The sequence below is a fragment of the Ptychodera flava genome, unplaced genomic scaffold (genome assembly GCF_041260155.1).
Source record: "Ptychodera flava strain L36383 unplaced genomic scaffold, AS_Pfla_20210202 Scaffold_92__1_contigs__length_404208_pilon, whole genome shotgun sequence".
In the NCBI taxonomy this organism is placed as follows: domain Eukaryota; kingdom Metazoa; phylum Hemichordata; class Enteropneusta; family Ptychoderidae; genus Ptychodera; species Ptychodera flava.
In genome coordinates, this window is record NW_027248414.1 from 271,806 (window position 1) to 292,492 (window position 20,687).

Sequence of the window (20,687 nt, forward strand, 5' to 3'; positions counted from 1 at the left end):
CCTCGTACCACTTGATCTGCTCTGTGTATTCATATTAACGAAGCAGCCCCGCGGTGAACATAAAATAATAAAAATGTATGAATTGTATTTAAATGTGTACATTGTTGGTTTGTTGGCTTCTGGGACACTATATTCACATCAAATTTTACTTTTCTAAAGTACAAAGGAGATACCATTAATCTTATAAATAACAGCACGAAAACGATTTCCCTTTAGCCGAAAACCTGAAATTTCATGAATTTTCATTTAAAAAAGTAAAATATCAGTTAAATTATGAAGATGTTCAGATTTGGAGAAGTAATTTTTGCTTTAGTTGCCTTTGCATATTCCATTGCTGATATTTATGAGGAAAACATTAATTTAAAGCATTTGGCAAGAAATCTCATACTTTCAAGTATGGTGAAAAAATCAACAATGATCAATGGTGTAAACATTTTTACAAATTACAAATGTAAAACTGATCACAAATTTGTTTAAATTAAAATTCAAAATTTCAAAGAAATGTTGATATCTGTACTCAATCACAGAAAAATTCACAACGAAAAAATCACAATGTGACATTTATGGTTTTCAAACCAATATTTTGTGTGTTATCTTACACTTAATGGGTTTTGTACTGTAAAGCCTATAATTGTTGCATAAAAAGCATCGATGGCCATTATGAAATAGATTTACAGGTTTTACACTAAAACACATGGGACTTGTTTCGTTTATGTGGTAATTCAAAGTTAGTTCTCATACAAATCAAGAAATTTCTTGCAACAGACACAACCAACCATGCAAATATTCTTACAAGGGACACACCAATCCATGCAAGAAATGTCTTGCAAGGGACACTCCCAACCATGCAAGAAATTTCTTACAAGGGACACACCCATCCATGCAAGAAATGTCTTGCAAGGGACACACCCATCCATGCAAGAAATTTCTTGCAAGGGACACACCCATCCATGCAAGAAATGTCTTGCAAGGGAACACACCATCCATGCAAGAAATTTCTTGCAAGGGACACACCCATCCATGCAAGAAATTTCTTAGAAGGGACACACCCATCCATGCAAGAAATTTCTTGCACAGACACACCCATCCATGCAAGAAATTTCTTGCAACAGACACACCCATCCATGCAAGAAAGTTCTTGCAAGGGACACACCCACAGATGCAAAACAATTGCAAGGGACACAACCATCCATGTAAGAAATTTCTTGCAAGGGACACACCCATCTGTGCAAGAAATTTCGTGCAAGGGACACACCCATCCATGCAAGAAATTTCGTGCAAAGGAAACAAAAAAGATACACTTCATAAACAGAATATTAAAAAAATCTTTTATTGTCTTGTTTATAATGAAACACTATCCTTCACAGAAAAATCAGCTCAACATAGAACAAATGTATGGGCGAACTGAACTTCAAAAAATGGTAGCCCAAAGGAACTACTGGTGGAAAAAGTTAATTTAAGTATTTCTAAGTTTCGCTAAATTTTGCTTGGTGTCAACTGACCTGTTCGAGCTTATTACTGTAAAGTTCACCAAATTTATAATATTAACTCTGTGTACTTCTTTTCAAGTAAAGCACTCACAAAAAACTTTCAAGATTTATTTAAAATAAATAATGAAGAATTTATCTATGTTGGCATTATTTCCCAGACCACTACGGAGGTATTATGTGTAAATAAAGTTCACAGCAGGCCACATGGTTAAAAAGTAACTGTTGTTTCAACTGCACATACATGTGTACATTACGAAAAACATTACCAAATACATTATGCATTACCAAATTACACAGTACAACACCAGACACTAAGTACAAATGTTTTTTTCTTATGGTAGCATAACCCTTTCAGTGTGGCTTGTTACAAATATGAAAATGTTCTGCCGTTTAAAAATAACACGTGTTTTTCTGCATCGAAATTGATTACAAACTAGCAGGAAATATGACACTACAATTTGACCAAAATTCCATCTACAGCCCAGGATGCACCTACACCTACCAAATGTGAGCTAATAATAAGACTACTCCATATCAGACATATCTCCTGAGTCTACAAGTCCAAGAAGAGATTCACATCTCACTTTGCAGTGAGAGATACATCTTTCATCGGTATCAATTCCCACTACACTGACATCATTCAACAGGCCAGCGATTACAGCAGTGCCTGAAAAATACATTTTCTTTTTGGTAAATGTTAATACATTGATTTGCCTTGCAGTAATACATCATTTTGATCACTTTTGTTTGAATTGTATCCTTATGTATGCAACTCTTTCCTGTCTGCAGTCAGGTATGTGTTCCAAACTAAAAGAGTAAGTAGTAAATGAAAATATGTATATCATTGCAAACAATGTGGTCTTTGAATTAGTGTACATAGTTCAAAACAATGTGTCTATACCTGTCATTCCCATGACTTGATGTAATATAAAATATACTGCTGGAAAAACGACATCAGTGCTAAATGTTCATTAAGGTGGTATTGGCTACCACTCTTTAATTGCTATCGGGAAAACAATGACGATGTCAATTAGCCAGTAACCTGATTGTGACAACATTTGGGTGGACTGTGGTGTGATGTATTTTGTTTTGTATCTCACCTGCACCACAGATTCCATCAAGCATCCATGATCCTGGTGGTGTAAACTCTTTGATCAGATGCTCATACAGTTGAAGTGGTTTCTGCCTTGTACAAATCACATCTCCCTCCCCATCCTTCTCCAGCACTTCTTGTTTGACACTCCAAAAATTGTGTCTCCCAGCACAGGATACCTGGTCAGCTGAAATCTGGGCTGAAGTTGACGCATAAGCGACAATTACACTCTTGACAGCACGTGTCAATGTCACCTTTGTCTCTGAAAGAAACATGAAGACAAATCAAATTAAATTGTTGCTAATGAATCTTTTAGTACGGTCTAAAATAGCAGTATGAATATGTTGTTTTCAAATATCTTTGACATCTGCTTAAGTGACATTTTGACCTATTGGCTTAAATGATGCACAGCGGGGAAATCTTGATTAAAACAAGTCACTGTCAAGGACATAGTCCCCACTTGTACTTGGGATATCAGTTGTAATTGAGCAGAGAAATGTGTGCATGTGGTAGTTGTATGTGTATGGCATAAATCATGCCCCTTTGCCAAATTTGAAAAAAATCAGTTGAGACATATCTGTATTATGCCATAAAACACAAAACATTGTACCAAAATGGCTGCCAGGTGCCCATATTGGATCATATCACAACAAAATCAACATGCATATATGTAAGGCATCAATCAATGCCCTTGTACCCAATTTGAAAGAAATTCACATGAAAAAATCATAACAAAATCTCTGCTAGGCAGCCATATTGGATCGTATCACAACAAAATCAATATACATATGCCTAACATAGATCATTGCCCTTGTATCCAATATGAAAGAAATTCACACACGTCTGTGTCACAGTGCTAAACATGAAAAATATAGAGACAATTGTCTCTGAAGCTACTATAGACATGAAGACTTCTGGAAGAGGTCTTCAGCACACAACACCAGACACCAAGCACAAAGGTCTTCTTTTATGACAGCAGTTTCAGTGTGGCTCATATTAGAAATATTGGCTGAAAATGGTCTGCTATGTCAAAGAAACCTCAATTACAGCTAATGTATTCCGTTTTATAGTATATCATCCAACTTTTGAAGACAGTTTAGCATTCATGTTAATAAGTCATATTATACCTAACATGTTACTTTATCATTCCTTGGCAACAGACTTGGTCTATCAATTGAAGTGCATAATTATGTGTTCTCACTGATGGCAGCCACATTTGGCTTGCAAGGCAAAAATTATATTAATGTGTGTTCTCTACCAACATTTGACAATTTTCTGTAGGCACACTCTGAGAAGAACTTTGGTTTCAGTTATTTTTGTATCACAATAAAAATTCATGTATGCCTATGTATGTCTGAAATAACCTTGATCCATTTACCCATGTCTGAGTTAGGGCCCCATATATGAAACTTATGTATATTGGCCCCTGACAAACATCTTGTATCACTATATCGCGAAAAAAGTGACGTGCAAACATACATTGGGGTACTGATGGAGCCCAAATAATAAGTCCCCAAGACTTTGTCTGCAGGGACCAAAAAACCTCATCAAAGTAAATTTTAGACAACCAATCTTATGGAAATACATGCGAGGATTTCAAGATTGTACTATTATTATGTGAATTATGGTTTTGAAAAAAAATATGTGATGTAGGGCCAAAAAAAAATATGTGCTGTCCGATTACCCGACCTACCCCAATTTTATCCCCCCGACCCTAGACTTTTTAGAGCTTCGTAAACCCGGAAGTAAAAATAATGATATGAAAAAAGTGAAACGCATGAAACTAATTTTAGTTCGATTTTGATACTTTTTGAACTACTTCAATAAAATGCTGTTGAAACAATACCACGCATAAATTTCCGTACGCTGATTTTGCATATGAAAGCCTATCAGCCAGTTGAGAGTTACGTTCACAAAAGTTCATTGCCCTAGCCCGATAAGGTTTCTGTGTCACATCATCTCTGTACGATTGAGAAAAGGAGACAAACTGAAGTTTTTGTGCATCATATGAATGTCCATAACACTCTGAAAATAATTCTGATAGCAAAATTGACACGAAAAATTGGACTTTACTGTCACAGAAACGTGTTCAGTGCAGACTGCACAAGCATTGAAGCAAGCTGTGGTGTCAATAGGCCCGGTTTTTGAATTCAGTGAACAGACACTGACTCATTTTTCGGGGCAAATAAACCCTAAAATTAACTGTCGGTGACAACCAACCTTTCTGTTTGTTATTTTCCCCATTCTAAAATGACTGAAAAAAAGCAACTGGAGCAAATCTGACATCGAGAAAAACTCGACTCCGCATTCAATTCAAAACAAGGGATCTGACCCTCTAAGTTGTTCGTTTTAGCTCTACTGAGTCTGCGCACAAGAATGCAAGACAGCTAGGTCACTAGAAAAATACAGCTCATTGGTTTGCAAAGGGCAATGTTGATCCAAACATAAAAAGTAGTGAGGGATGATATACGCACAGTAAAAACGTGACAAACAAGCACATTATTTTTTTTCAGAAGCTACAAAACATTCTTTTACAACTACAATAGATTTTTTTCTTCCTTTCTGTAGTGCAGACAATTCAGTGAAAATTGAAAAAAATCCCTTGAAGGTACAGTGGGAATTGCTGGCTGTTGTTAATTTTGATGTTTGAATGTACATTAAGCCCTATGAAAGCAGACTTACAGAATATGTGCAAATCAGCTCGGTAAATTAATTCTATTTTTATAGAGCCAAAATTCGGGCTGATCAAAGTACGTATAAGAATGATAGTATAATAACAAAAGCTTAAGCCACTTTAACAAATTTATTTACAGTTTAAGTATATGCTGTGCATACTTTGTGATCATATGCCAACGACCGCATCAGTGTCTCCTCTGACATGAACACGATTTATGAGCCATGACCAACTCTTTTGGTGTAACCCGCACTAATTTAAAGGCGACCACCTATAATTAAAACAGAACAAAACATTCTCAGCTGTCTTACGTCTGATCCCGAAAAGTTTTGTTTTTAAAAATCTATTCTGGGAAAATCTGGCCTTACGGTGTTCAGGACACTGTTGACGTGTTACACGTTATTTTTTTATAGATAAACACTGTACAGAGCCTTGTAATCGTACAATACTATCGAGAGTTGTCGTTGTCGGTCAGGCTGCGGCCAATCTTTTTGTTCAAGATATTTAGTATGTCAAAACGCGCAAACAAATGTCACTTAAATTGATAGCAAAGAACGATACAGACTAGATAGAGTAAATGAATAAATAAATGGAAATGATTATTGAACAAGTTTAACGTCATATTTTAAAAAAGAAAATACAATTTTCAAACAGTGTTATTCTTAATAGTAAATCACACTCTATGCAAATCGCGATCAGATTTTTTGTGCTGTATTGTCTCCTGCAGACTCATGTTAGCCATATGTTGACAAGCGCTCAGCCATATCATAATTTTTTGATACTTAAAATAATATCCAGACACTCGTCCCCCACCCTAGTAGAGGTAAATTCATTCCTGTAAACTGCTAAACTTTGGTAAATATCGCGGTAGTAATTCTTTGTGGACGCATGGACAAGATATGATACGGTCAAACAGTTCCTTCAAAATTTTGGCCACATCAAATTTTATTTTAGGTTTTCAATCAGTTCATTTAAATATAGTCGGTGGGATATGATAAAAAGGATGACATCCCATGTTATCACTGCTTGGTCGGGACACATTCGTCCTGTTTCTTAAGTGAGGTCCGAGACACATGTACCTGTCACAGTGATTGGTGTCTGCGGTCGTGTAAGGTCCGCTTACAATGAGGAAAGAAGCCTGGTACGATTGCTATCTCTAACAATAGTTACAGAAGTCAGACATAAAGCATATAATTCCAACATCATAACTGCCCGTAAAACAAAAAGAACTACCAAATTTTGAATGCTGCATCCCTTACTACCAATATCACTTGTTACCGTAAAAAATTGGGACGTTGAGTAGCAATGCTGTAAATATCGTTATATCGTAAGGTGTCGATCTGGTGGATTTACCGATATTTCGACGTTGGGTGGAATTACCGGAAATGTGGAATAAGGAAAATGGGAAATGCAATCCGGAATGTGTAGCATTGGGCGTTAAAAACTCAAACTTGTCATTGTGAAAATTTGAAAACACTCACTACTGTTTTTTTTTTTCCAACGTATACATACACTGCCCTGCGTACGATGCTGTTTTCCTGTGCGTTATACGGCCTGCCATCACAGCCCTGCTGAGGTCCATAGACAAAACAGGCGACATGCGGTCCTAATTTGGATCGCGCATGACTAATGACATACATACTTTTCCAGATCACAGTGTCTGAGCTTTCCGAATATGTAGTATAAAAACAGTAGAGAGTTTTTCTAGCATCTAAAAGTTGCACAAGCACAGATACAGCAAAAAATAAAGTCAGCATAGTCTCTCTGTTGTGCCGCGCAACAAAACATATGCAGCCATTGACGTTTTCACAGACAAAGCATACAGGCATAATAGCAAATGTCATGAAATCTTTTTTATTGAAAATAGGCGAGCGGCAAACTAACAAAAAGGGCCTTATTTTAGGAGTTTAATGTTACATACGGCCACATCATACATCATTTTTAAGCTTATTATCTCTACTTCAAGAAAAATGACGATGTGGAGCTGCCAAGAAGTGCCATAACCCCCCAATTTGCATAATTCACACGGGTATCCAATTTGCATAAATTCAATATAAAATTAGAACATTTGTTGTTTACTATTCTAAACATACTGTAAAACTATCGAGTGATATATCAAATAAAAGGTATCGCTACTTCAAGAAATTGACAATGTGGAACTGCCAAATAGGGCCATGGCGCCTAATTAGTATAATTCACACGGGTACCAAATTTGCATAAATGCACTATAAAATTAGAAACTTCATATTAACCGCTCTGAACACACTTTTATACTATCACATGATATATCAATGAAAGGTATTTGCATGCAAATACATAATTTATATTCAAAGAGACATTTAAAGTGATATTACTGAAATATTTCATATGTTTTTTGAAAACAAAATTTTTCCCCTTTAGAATAGCGGTATTGTATAGGTCAGAGGTTAGTTCTCCAAAACATGCCTAATTGTAGTGTATGATACACGCATTCGGAGCAAATGAAAACCTATTAATTACACTTTAGAATACTAACACTGTCTTGTAATATTGTAACCATGGCAACATGAGCAAACACTATAAACTTTTTGATATTGATTTTTAACATATAAATTATTTGAACAACAACATTTGTTATAAAAAATCTATTGGGAAACATCACTAATTAAAAAAACTTTCAGACAAAAAGAAAGATCCACAGGAACCATTCAATTATAGTAGTGAATAATAACTCTGTAACCGAAATAATGTGTCCGAGTAAGCTGCAGTCAGAGAATGGTATGATTCATGATACCTATAACTCATGGCAATACAGTATCATTCTTTTCGAGTAATTCTAGCAATTCCAGTAATTCATCATCCTCTTCTTAAGTAGCATCGCCATGAGTAAAATGGTTGCCACAGTTATAGCTGCCTTGGCAGGAACACAAGTCTGTGCAGAGGAGATTAATTTGACAGCAGACACAATCGTTGACACAGTGATTTTAACTGGAACATTTGCATATCAGATCTTGCATTAGTTCAGATGCCATTGGACCCTTGAAATAAATTGGCCATATTTGATCACCTTCTTTTTGCCATCCATGCTGCAGTGGCGAGCCAATATCTAGCATACCAATATGAGAAGACATCCATATCTTTGTCTGCCATGATGCTCTCTTCACATGCTCATCGAAACTGGATTCACATGGTGGTAGTTTAGCCAATGACCTATCCCTACTGCTCACTAGCTTTAGACGCATCTTTTCTTTCTGGTCGTACATTACAGCTACAAATGATCTTGCAGCTGAAGTGGCGACCTGATGATCACTGCAGTCTCCAAGTTTAACAAGATTTAAAAAGCGCTTAGCTCCTTAGATTTTACAATATTGAATACAGACTTCTTCCCAACACCAAAGAAAGACGAGACAGAGTCACATCCAGCTAGTGCATGTACTGCAGGTAATATATTACAAAAATCTGTCGTAATAGAGCTGCAAATCGCATGGACAGGACTAAAACGGCGCTTGTTAGTTGTTCTGGTTATGATTCCTGTTTCACTCCACATATGTTCTACGTTTTCCATTTTTCGTAAATACTGGAGAGCTAGGACTAAGACGTCTGTATCAGCTGACTTGATTCAGATGGTACTACTAACACCGAGTGATCTTAACTCATCATTGGCAGCTGTAGCATGCAATAGCATTCTAATGTCCGCCTCTCCTGGTTGCTGAATAGATTATGGTTTTCCCCAACGCCATCACCAGTTATAGACATTGTTATTTTAACCATTTGAAAAGCTGCCACCAAGAATAAGTTTGCAATGCGCAGGAACATGTTGCCTTGTATGTTTAACCATATATTCACAGAGAAATGTTATAAGAGCCTGTTTGTTAGCTGTAACATTAAGGAACTTTTACCATGGAGGTACAGGACGTCCACCAATCACTTGGTACTGCTTGTTCCCTACCCCACGTCCTGTTCTTTGTTGTCTCTCAGCAGTTTTGACAGACATACCGCTTTCATACCTGTCGATCAATTCAACTACCGTCGTGGCTTTCTCAAAGCCTCTCAGCACCTGCCTTAGGTATGCAGCAGCCAAATCATCAAATGTATGGAATTTGTCGCCTGCCATCATTTGAATTACAGCCATGGCATCTCGTATGTATATGGTTTGGCTTTTGTTACCTTCAGGTAGATTGCTGATCACTTCAACTTGAGCTTCAAGTTGGTGTGCTAATTCCGCTTTGTTTGTTTTCCTCATAGTGCCATACACATGGAAAAGTGATGCTGGCACTGGCCGTATTGGATGATTGAGAATTGTGGCCATCGACACATTATCTCTGTAGCTTGCTAATGATAGGGCTCTGCGGAACACCATTTCCGGACTTACTGCAACTGATATTGTCCCAGCCTTGCTGGACTTGAGTTTTGTCTTCTTAGCCACGTCACCAAAGGTTTTTTACATCAGATTTCTTGATTGGACTGAAATGCTGCGGGTTCCAGTAGATTGTAGGGTAGCCCTTACAAAGTTCTCTATCTGTTTTTCACCAATACTGGTTATTTCAGAAGAGGTTCTTGTATTTCAGGTTCTGCATGTAATCCTGTAGATATGTTGATAAGCACTTGTGGGTGTGTTTCAGGATCAAATTGATTTGTTATGTTGTTGATGACATGACTGGTGAGGGTTCTGACTTGCTCTTCATCCTTTTGCAATACAGATGTAAACTCCTGTTTGTGTAATTTGTCTTCCAAAATACTTGAAAGCCCACTTCTTTCAGTCAAGGCTTTGGCATATTTGCTCATCACATGTCCGGTAAGTGTCCATCTGATTAGTGCTTGCTTATTTCTTGTTAGCCCAACAATGCCACTGTTACCTTGGTTTCTTTGATTACAGTCTTTTATACTACCATATCTCTCCAAATCCCATTGAAGGATCCACAGGATTGGTGTATTGCAAACTGACCTGATTCAAAGGCACTTTGAACATCATGTGCGAGGCTTTAGCATATCACGGATGTAGATGGGTGTCCATCTGGAATAATTTACTTTATTTCCTGCAAAAAAGTATGGGAGCATGGATCGCTGTGTATGTAGGTGAAGTTTTCAATCTCCTTCTCGCTCTGCACGGACATTTAACAGTAGTATTTGCACGACCTGCTGAAAGTGATCCCAGAATTTGAATATAGGAGATTCAGAATGTCCCCATGGGTTGAAATCTTGTAATAATGGTAATATGTTGTCTGCTATTGCACGATCCACATTCTTGAGGGTTTGTTGTAAGGCTTCACCTTGTTCATATTGCAATGCTTTCTGTGCATCAGCCAGCAACTGCCAAACAGTGGTAGGAATGATGTGATCACTTCCATCACACCCACACCATTTAACAAACTTCACCGCTGTCAGTGCTTCAAAGACAAGGGTTAAATCACGAACAGCACAGTTGAACTGCTTTCCAGCAAGCATTTGCTCTGCTGTGGCTGCTGCATAAACATCGGAATCAACAAGTAGGTCTGGCAATCCTGCTTCTCCCCAGAATTTGCCAATACACGAAGTGAAGCAACAAAGGCTGTGAAAGCCTCCCAGACGAAGCACGGTGTCATCAAGTTCACCTGAATGAGACCATTTAACTTGTTGTGCTATTGCATACAGCTGTTGATCAACAGAATTGCGATGGCCTAAAGCTGGGGACATTTTCTTACATTTTACCATCGTGGTATAGACTGTAGTCATATCAGAAGGTTTAGCATCAATGATCGGTGCATATGAAACTGCTGTACAGGTGTTCCTCTTATTGGCCAGTTTGTGATTGAACCCAGTGCAAAATGAACCACCTGAGTGTGCACGATATCAATATCAATGTATAGGTAGCATATCAAGAGGAAGTAGTCGAAATAGGCACCATGAAATATATCGCACAGCTTTCATATTTAACATGCACGAGTTTATTGTCTGGAGTACATCATTTTGGCGTGTTGGTTCTGGGCGTCTCTGTGGTTTTTGAAATGTTATGCATTGCATGAGTGACTCAGATAATCCTTGAAAAGTAAGCAACTGTTCTGCTCCTCGTTTCACTGACATGCGTTGCGTTGAGGTATGTAAACCAATGGGCTGTTCCTGGAACACCACTCTAGCCATTGAATGTAAGGTACTCTTCCCATCAATTGTCTCTGTGCTAATGTCTACATTATCATCTCCTTCTTGAATTAGTCTACCGTTGTCAGCGCGTGGTACGATACCATTTGGCATGAATACATCTCTTCTGTAGTCTGCCTATTTCAGCTTTAGCAGTAGCAGTTAGAAAACGTCTCAGTTCATCATACCCAATGCAAAAACCATCTTAATGCAGAGTATCACTTAAGTGATGCAATCTAAACTCATGGTGCAACTGGACAGAAAGACCCATGTGGAGCGGGGTGATCATTTTGGAACTGTTGAAGATTATACTCTCAGCAATTGCAAGACATCGTCTGTGTATGTCTACTTCCGGAGTGTACTCATTGTTACCAGCAATATAAGCTTTGGTATCAATTAACCAAAGGACTATCTGTTGTAGTAACCCATGTACAAGTGAATTTGAAATTTCCGAACTGATTTCTTCTGGATTTGGATAATCATCAGAGAGTTCCATTTCAGCTATTTCACCACCAAGAATCATATCCATATGTTAGCCATATGTTGACAAGCGCTCAGCCATATCATAATTTTTTGAAACTTAAAATAATATCCAGACACTCGTCCCCCCACCCTAGTAGAGGTAAATTCATTCCTCTAAACTACTAAACTTTGGTAAATATCGCGGTAGTAATTCTTTGTGGACGCATGGACAAGATATGATACGGTCAAACATGTACCTGTCACAGTGATTGGTGTCTGCGGCGTGTAAGGTCCGCTTACAATGAGGAAAGAAGCCTGGTACGATTGCTATCTCTAACAATAGTTACAGAAGTCAGACATAAAGCATATAATTCCAACATCATAACTGCCCGTAAATCAAAAAGAAACTACCAAAATTTTGAATGCTTCATCCCTTACTACTAATATCACTTGTTACCGTAAAAAATTGGGACGTTGAGTAGCAATGCTGTAAATATCGTTATATCGTAAGGTGTCGATCTGGTGGATTTACCGATATTTCGACGTTGGGTGGAATTACCGGAAATGTGGAATAAGGAAAATGGAAATGCAATCCGGAATGTGTAGCATTGGCGTTAAAAACTCAAAACTTGTCATTGTGAAAATTTGAAAACACTCACTACTGTTTTTTTTTTTCCAACGTATCAGGATACACTGCCCTGCGTACGATGCTGTTTTCCTGTGCGTTATACGGCCTGCCATCACAGCCCTGCTGAGGTCCATAGACAAAACAGGCGACATGCGGTCTTAATTTGGATCGCACGTGACTAATGACATACATACTTTTCCAGATCACAGTGTCTGAGCTTTCCGAATATGTAGTATAAAAACAGTAGAGAGTTTTTCTAGCATATAAAAGTTGCACAAGCACAGATACAGCAAAAAATAAAGTCAGCATAGTCTCTCTGTTGTGCCGCGCAACAAAACATATGCAGCCATTGACGTTTTCAAAGACAAAGCATACAGGCATTATAGCAAATGTCATGAAATCTTTTTTATTGAAAATAGGCGAGCGGCAAACTAACAAAAAGGGCCTTATTTTAGGAGTTTAATGTACCCACCTTACATACGGCCACATCATACATCATTTTAAGCTTATTATCTCTACTTCAAGAAAAATGACGATGTGGAGCTGCCAAGAAGTGCCATAACCCCCCAATTTGCATAATTCACACGGGTATCCAATTTGCATAAATTCAATATAAAATTAGAACATTTGTTGTTTACTATTCTAAACATACTGTAAAACTATCGAGTGATATATCAAATAAAAGGTATTGCTACTTCAAGAAAATTGACAATGTGGAACTGCCAAATAGGGCCATGGCGCCTAATTAGTATAATTCACACGGGTACCAAATTTGCATAAATGCACTATAAAATTAGAAACTTCATATTAACCGCTCTGAACACACTTTTATACTATCACATGATATATCAAATGAAAGGTATTTGCATGCAAAATACAAAATTTATATTCAAAGAGACATTTAAAGTGATATTACTGAAATATTTCAATATGTTTTTGAAAACAAAATTTTTTCCCTTTAGAATAGTGGTATTGTATAGGTCAGAGGTTAGTTCTCCAAAACATGCCTAATTGTAGTTGTATGATACACGCATTCGGAGCAAATGAAAACCTATTAATTACACTTAGAATACTAACACTGTCTTGTAATATTGTAACCATGGCAACATGAGCAAACAATGTAAACTTTTTGATATTGATTTTTAACATATAAATGATTTGAACAACAACATTTGTTATAAAAATGTATTGGGAAACATCACTAATTACAAACACTGTCAGACAAAAGAAAGATCCACAGGAACCACACAATTATAGTAGTGAATAATAACTCTGTAACCGAAATAATGTGTCCGAGTAAGCTGCAGTCAAAGAATGGTATGATTCATGATACCTATAACTCATGGCAATACAGTATCATTCTTTTCGAGTAATTCTAGCAATTCCAGTAATTCATCATCCTCTTCTTAAGTAGCATCGCCATGAGTAAAATGGTTGCCACAGTTATAGCTGCCTTGGCAGGAACACAAGTCTGTGCAAAGGAGATTAATTTGACAGCAGACACAATCATTGACACATTGATTTTAACTGGAACATTTGCATATCAGGTCTTGCATTAGTTCAGATGCCATTGGACCCTTGAAATAAATTGGCCATATTTGATCACCTTCTTTTTGCCATCCATGCTGCAGTGGCGAGCCAATATCTAGCATACCAATATGGGAAGACATCCATATCTTTGTCTGCCACGATGCTCTCTTCACTATGCTCATCGAAACTGGATTCACATGGTGGTAGTTTAGCCAATGACCTATCCCTACTGCTCACTAGCTTTAGACGCATCTTTTCTTTCTGGTCGTACATTATAGCTACAAATGATCTTGCAGCTGAAGTGGTAACCTGATGATCACTGCAGTCTCCAAGTTTAACGAGATTTAAAAAGCGCTTAGCTCCCTTAGATTTCACAATATTGAATACAGACTTCTTCCCAACACCAAAGAAAATACGAGACAGAGTCACATCCAGCTAGTGCATGTACTGCAGGTAATATATTACAAAAATCTGTCGTAATAGAGCTGCAAATTGCATGGACAGGACTAAAACGGCGCTTGTTAGTTGTTCTGGTTATGATTCCTGTTTCACTCCACATATGTTCTACGTTTTCCATTTTTCGGAAATATTGAGAGCTAGGACTAAGACGTCTGTATCAGCTGACTTGATTCAGATGGTACTACTAACACCGAGTGATCTTAACTCATCATTGGCAGCTGTAGCATGCAATAGCATTCTAATGTCCGCCTCTTCCTGGTTGCTGAATAGATTATGGTTTTCCCCAACGCCATCACCAGTTATAGACATTGTTATTTTAACCATTTGAAAAGCTGCCACCAAGAATAAGTTTGCAATGCGCAGGAACATGTTGCCTTGTATGTTTAACCATATATTCACAGAGAAATGTTATAAGAGCCTGTTTGTTAGCTGTAACATTAAGGAACTTTTTCCATGGAGGTACAGGACGTCCACCAATCACTTGGTACTGCTTGTTCCCTACCCCACGTCCTGTTCTTTGTTGTCTCTCAGCAGTTTTGACAGACATACCGCTATCATACCTGTCGAACAATTCAACTACCGTCGTGGCTTTCTCAAAGCCTCTCAGCACCTGCCTTAGGTATGCAGCAGCCAAATCATCAAATGTATGGAATTTGTCGCCTGCCATCATTTGAATTACAGCCATGGCATCTCGTATGTATATGGTTTGGCTTTTGTTACCTTCAGGTAGATTGCTGATCACTTCAACTTTAGCTTCAATTGGTGTGCTAATTCCGCTTTGTTTGTTTTCCTCATAGTGCCATACACATGGAAAAGTGATGCTGGCACTGGCCGTATTGGATGATTGAGCATTGTGGCCATCGACACATTATCTGTAGCTTGCTAATGATAGGGTTCTGCGGAACACCATTTCCGGACTTACTGCAGCTGATATTGTCTCAGCCTTGCTGGACTTGAGTTTTGTCTTCTTAGCCACGTCACCAAAGGTTTTTACATCAGATTTCTTGATTGGACTGAAAATGCTGCGGGTTCCAGTAGATTGTAGGGTAGCCCTTACAAAGTTCTCTATCTGTTTTTCACCAATACTGGTTATTTTCAGAAGAGGTTCTTGTATTTCAGGTTCTGCATGTAATCCTGTAGATATGTTGATAAGCACTTGTTGGTGTGTTTCAGGATCAAATTGATTCTTGAGGGCTTGTTGTAAGGCTTCACCTTGTTCATATTGCAATGCCTTCTATGCATCAGCCAGCAACTGCCAAACAGTGGTAGGAATGATGTGATCACTTCCATCACGCCACACCATTTAACAAACTTCACCGCTGAACAAGGGTTAAATCACGAACAGCACAGTTGAACTGCTTTCCAGCAAGCATTTGCTCTGCTGTGGCTGCTGCATAAACATCGGAATCAACAAGTAGGTCTGGCAATCCTGCTTCTCCCCAGAATTTGCCAATACACGAAGTGAAGCAACAAAGGCTGTTAAAGCCTCCCAGACGAAGCACGGTGTCATCAAGTTCACCTGAATGAGACCATTTAACTTATTGTGCTATTGCATACAGCTGTTGATCAACAGAATTGCGATGGCCTAAAGCTGTGGACATTTTCTTACATTTTACCATCGTGGTATAGACTGTAGTCATATCAGAAGGTTAGCATCAATGATCGGTGCATATGAAACTGCTGTACAGGTGTTCCTCTTATTGGCCAGTTTGTGATTGAACCCAGTGCAAAATGGAACCACCTGAGTGTGCACGATATCAATATCAATTGTATAGGTAGCATATCAAGAGGAAGTAGTCGAAATAGGCACCATGAAATATATCGCACAGCTTCATATTTAACATGCACGAGTTTATTGTCTGGAGTACATCATTTTGGCGTGTTGGTTCTGTGCGTCTCTGTGGTTTTTGAAATGTTATGCATTGCATGAGTGACTCAGATAATCCTTGAAAAGTAAGCAACTGTTCTGCTCCTCGTTTCACTGACATGCGTTGCGTTGAGGTATGTAAACCAATGGGCTGTTCCTGGAACACCACTCTAGCCATTGAATGTAAGGTACTCTTCCCATCAATTGTCTCTGTGCTAATGTCTACATTATCATCTCCTTCTTGAATTAGTCTACCGTTGTCAGCGCGTGGTACGATACCATTTGGCATGAATACATCTCCTTCTGTAGTCTGCCTATTTCAGCTTTAGCAGTAGCAGTTAGAAAACGTCTCAGTTCATCATACCCAATGCAAAAACCATCTTAATGCAGAGTATCACTTAAGTGATGCAATCTAAACTCATGGTGCAACTGGACAGAAAGACCCATGTGGAGCGGGGTGATCATTTTGGAACTGTTGAAGATTATACTCTCAGCAATTGCAAGACATCGTCTGTGTATGTCTACTTCCGGAGTGTACTCATTGTTACCAGCAATATAAGCTTTGGTATCAATTAACCAAAGGACTATCTGTTGTAGTAACCCATGTACAAGTGAATCTGAAATTTCCAACTGATTTCTTCTGGATTTGGATAATCATCAGAGAGTTCCATTTTAGCTATTTCACCACCAAGAATCATATCTATATGTTAGCCATATGTTGACAAGCGCTCAGCCATATCATAATTTTTTGAACTTAAAATAATATCCAGACACTCGTCCCCCACCCTAGTAGAGGTAAATTCATTCCTGTAAACTGCTAACTTTGGTAAATATCGCGGTAGTAATTCTTTGTGGACGCATGGACAAGATATGATACGGTCAAACAGTTCCTTCAAAATTTTGGCCACATCAAATTTTATTTTAGGTTTTCAATCAGTTCATTTAAATATAGTCGGTGGGATATGATAAAAAGGGTGACATCCCATGTTATCACTGCTTGGTCGGGACACATTCGTCCTGTTTCTTAAGTGAGGTCCGAGACACATGTACCTGTCACAGTGATTGGTGTCTGCGGTCGTGTAAGGTCCGCTTACAATGAGGAAAGAAGCCTGGTACGATTGCTATCTCTAACAATAGTTACAGAAGTCAGACATGAAGCATATAATCCAACATCATAACTGCCCGTAAATCAAAAAGAAACTACCAAAATTTTGAATGCTGCATCCCTTACTACCAATATCACTTGTTACCGTAAAAAAATTGGGACGTTGAGTAGCAATGCTGTAAATATCGTTATATCGTAAGGTGTCGATCTGGTGGATTTACCGATATTTCGACGTTGGGTGGAATTACGGAAATGTGGAATAAGGAAAATGGGAAATGCAATCCGGAATGTGTAGCATTGGGCGATTAAAAACTCAAAATTTGTCATTGTGAAAATTTGAAAACACTCACTACTGTTTTTTTTTTCCAACGTATCAGGATACACTGCCCTGCGTACGATGCTGTTTTCCTGTGCGTTATACGGCCTGCCATCACAGCCCTGCTGAGGTCCATAGACAAAACAGGCGACATGCGGTCCTAATTTGGATCGCGCATGACTAATGACATACATACTTTTCCAGATCACAGTGTCTGAGCTTTCGAATATGTAGTATAAAAACAGTAGAGAGTTTTTCTAGCATCTAAAAGTTGCACAAGCACAGATACAGCAAAAATAAAGTCAGCGTAGTCTCTCTGTTGTGCCGCGCAACAAAACATATGCAGCCATTGACGTTTTCACAGACAAAGCATACAGGCATTATAGCAAATGTCATGAAATCTTTTTATTGAAAATAGGCGAGCGGCATACTAACAAAAAGGGCCTTATTTTAGGAGTTTAATGTACCCACCATACATACAACCACATCATCCATCATTTGAAAGTTTATTATCTCTACTTCAAGAAAAATGACGATGTGGAGCTGCCAAGAAGTGCCATAACCCCCCAATTTGCATAATTCACACGGGTATCCAATTTGCATAAATTCAATATAAAATTAGAACATTTGTTGTTTACTATTCTAAACATACTGTAAAACTATCGAGTGATATATCAAATAAAAGGTATCGCTACTTCAAGAAAATTGACAATGTGGAACTGCCAAATAGGGCCATGGCGCCTAATTAGTATAATTCACACGGGTACCAAATTTGCATAAATGCACTATAAAATTAGAAACTTCATATTAACCGCTCTGAACACACTTTTATACTATCACATGATATATCAAATGAAAGGTATTTGCATGCAAAATACAAAATTTATATTCAAAGAGACATTTAAAGTGATATTACTGAAATATTTCAATATGTTTTTTGAAAACAAAATTTTTCCCCTTTAGAATAGTGGTATTGTATAGGTCAGAGGTTAGTTCTCCAAAACATGCCTAATTGTAGTTGTATGATACACGCATTCGAGCAAATGAAAACCTATTAATTACACTTTAGAATACTAACACTGTCTTGTAATATTGTAACCATGGCAACATGAGCAAACAATATAAACTTTTTGATATGATTTTTAACATATAAATTATTTGAACAACAACATTTGTTATAAAAATGTATTGGGAAACATCACTAATTACAAACACTTTCAGACAAAAAGAAAGATCCACAGGAACCACTCAATTATAGTAGTGAATAATAACTCTGTAACCGAAATAATGTGTCCAAGTAAGCTGCAGTCAAAGAATGGTATGATTCATGATACCTATAACTCATGGCAATACAGTATCATTCTTTTCGAGTAATTCTAGCAATTCCAGTAATTCATCATCCTCTTCTTAAGTAGCATCGCCATGAGTAAAATGGTTGCCACAGTTATAGCTGCCTTGGCAGGAACACAAGTCTGTGCAAAGGAGATTAATTTGGCAGCAGACACAATCGTTGACACAGTGATTTTAACTGGAACATTTGCATATCAGATCTTGCATTAGTTCAGATGCCATTGGACCCTTGAAATAAATTGGCCATATTTGATCACCTTCTTTTTGCCATCCATGCTGCAGTGGCGAGCCAATATCTAGCATACCAATATGGGAAGACATCCATATCTTTGTCTGCCATGATGCTCTTCACATGCTCATCGAAACTGGATTCACATGGTGGTAGTTTAGCCAATGACCTATCCCTACTGCTCACTAGCTTTAGACGCATCTTTTCTTTCTGGTCGTACATTATAGCTACAAATGATCTTGCAGCTGAAGTGGTAACCTGATGATCACTGCAGTCTCCAAGTTTAACGAGATTTAAAAAGCGCTTAGCTCCCTTAGATTTCACAATATTGAATACAGACTTCTTCCCAACACCAAAGAAATACGAGACAGAGTCACATCCAGCTAGTGCATGTACTGCAGGTAATATATTACAAAATCTGTCGTAATAGAGCTGCAAATTGCATGGACAGGACTAAAACGGCGCTTGTTAGTTGTTCTGGTTATGATTCCTGTTTCACTCCACATATGTTCTACGTTTTCCATTTTTCGGAAATAGTGGAGAGCTAGGACTAAGACGTCTGTATCAGCTGACTTGATTCAGATGGTACTACTAACACCGAGTGATCTTAACTCATCATTGGCAGCTGTAGCATGCAATAGCATTCTAATGTCCGCCTCTTCCTGGTTGCTGAATAGATTATGGTTTTCCCCAACGCCATCACCAGTTATAGACATTGTTATTTTAACCATTTGAAAAGCTGCCACCAAGAATAAGTTTGCAATGCGCAGGAACATGTTGCCTTGTATGTTTAACCATAATTCACAGAGAAATGTTATAAGAGCCTGTTTGTTAGCTGTAACATTAAGGAACTTTTTCCATGGAGGTACAGGACGTCCACCAATCACTTGGTACTGCTTGTTCCCTACCCCACGTCCTGTTCTTTGTTGTCTCTCAGCAGTTTTGACAGACATACCGCTATCATACCTGTCGAACAATTCAACTACCGTCGTGGCTTTCTCAAAGCCTCTCAGCACCTGCCTTAGGTATGCAGCAGCCAAATCATCAAATGTATGGAATTTGTCGCCTGCCATCATTTGAATTACAGCCATGGCATCTCGTATGTATATGGTTTGGCTTTTGTTACCTTCAGGTAGATTGCTGATCACTTCAACTTTAGCTTCAAATTGGTGTGCTAATTCCGCTTTGTTTGTTTTCCTCATACGCCTGCATGAAAACGCAATAATTCAGATAAATTCACATTAATGAGTTGCCTGTATTATTGTGTAATTACACGTGACATTCACATGAATCCACATGAATACAGGCTTGCTGAATACAAAAAATGGATTCTTGACTGTATTCATCTGTATATGCACTCTTCAGCTAAAATACAGGCAATAATCCATGTT

The 20,687-nt window shown here is 38.1% G+C and overlaps 1 protein-coding gene across 1 annotated transcript in view; it reads right to left on the reverse strand.

Annotated features, from left to right (window-relative positions):
- Positions 1–1,305: 1,305 nt before the first annotated feature.
- The window catches only part of LOC139129110 (uncharacterized), a 36,394-nt gene continuing 17,012 nt past the window's right edge, over positions 1,306–20,687 (reverse strand). Inside the window, exons 2-3 of the mRNA XM_070694765.1 lie at positions 2,591–2,845; positions 1,306–2,157 (exon numbers count right to left, since the gene is read on the reverse strand). Of these exons, the coding sequence (XP_070550866.1) occupies positions 2,015–2,157; positions 2,591–2,845 (398 nt within the window). The 3' untranslated portion in view covers positions 1,306–2,014. The remainder of the gene's footprint in view (positions 2,158–2,590; positions 2,846–20,687) is intronic.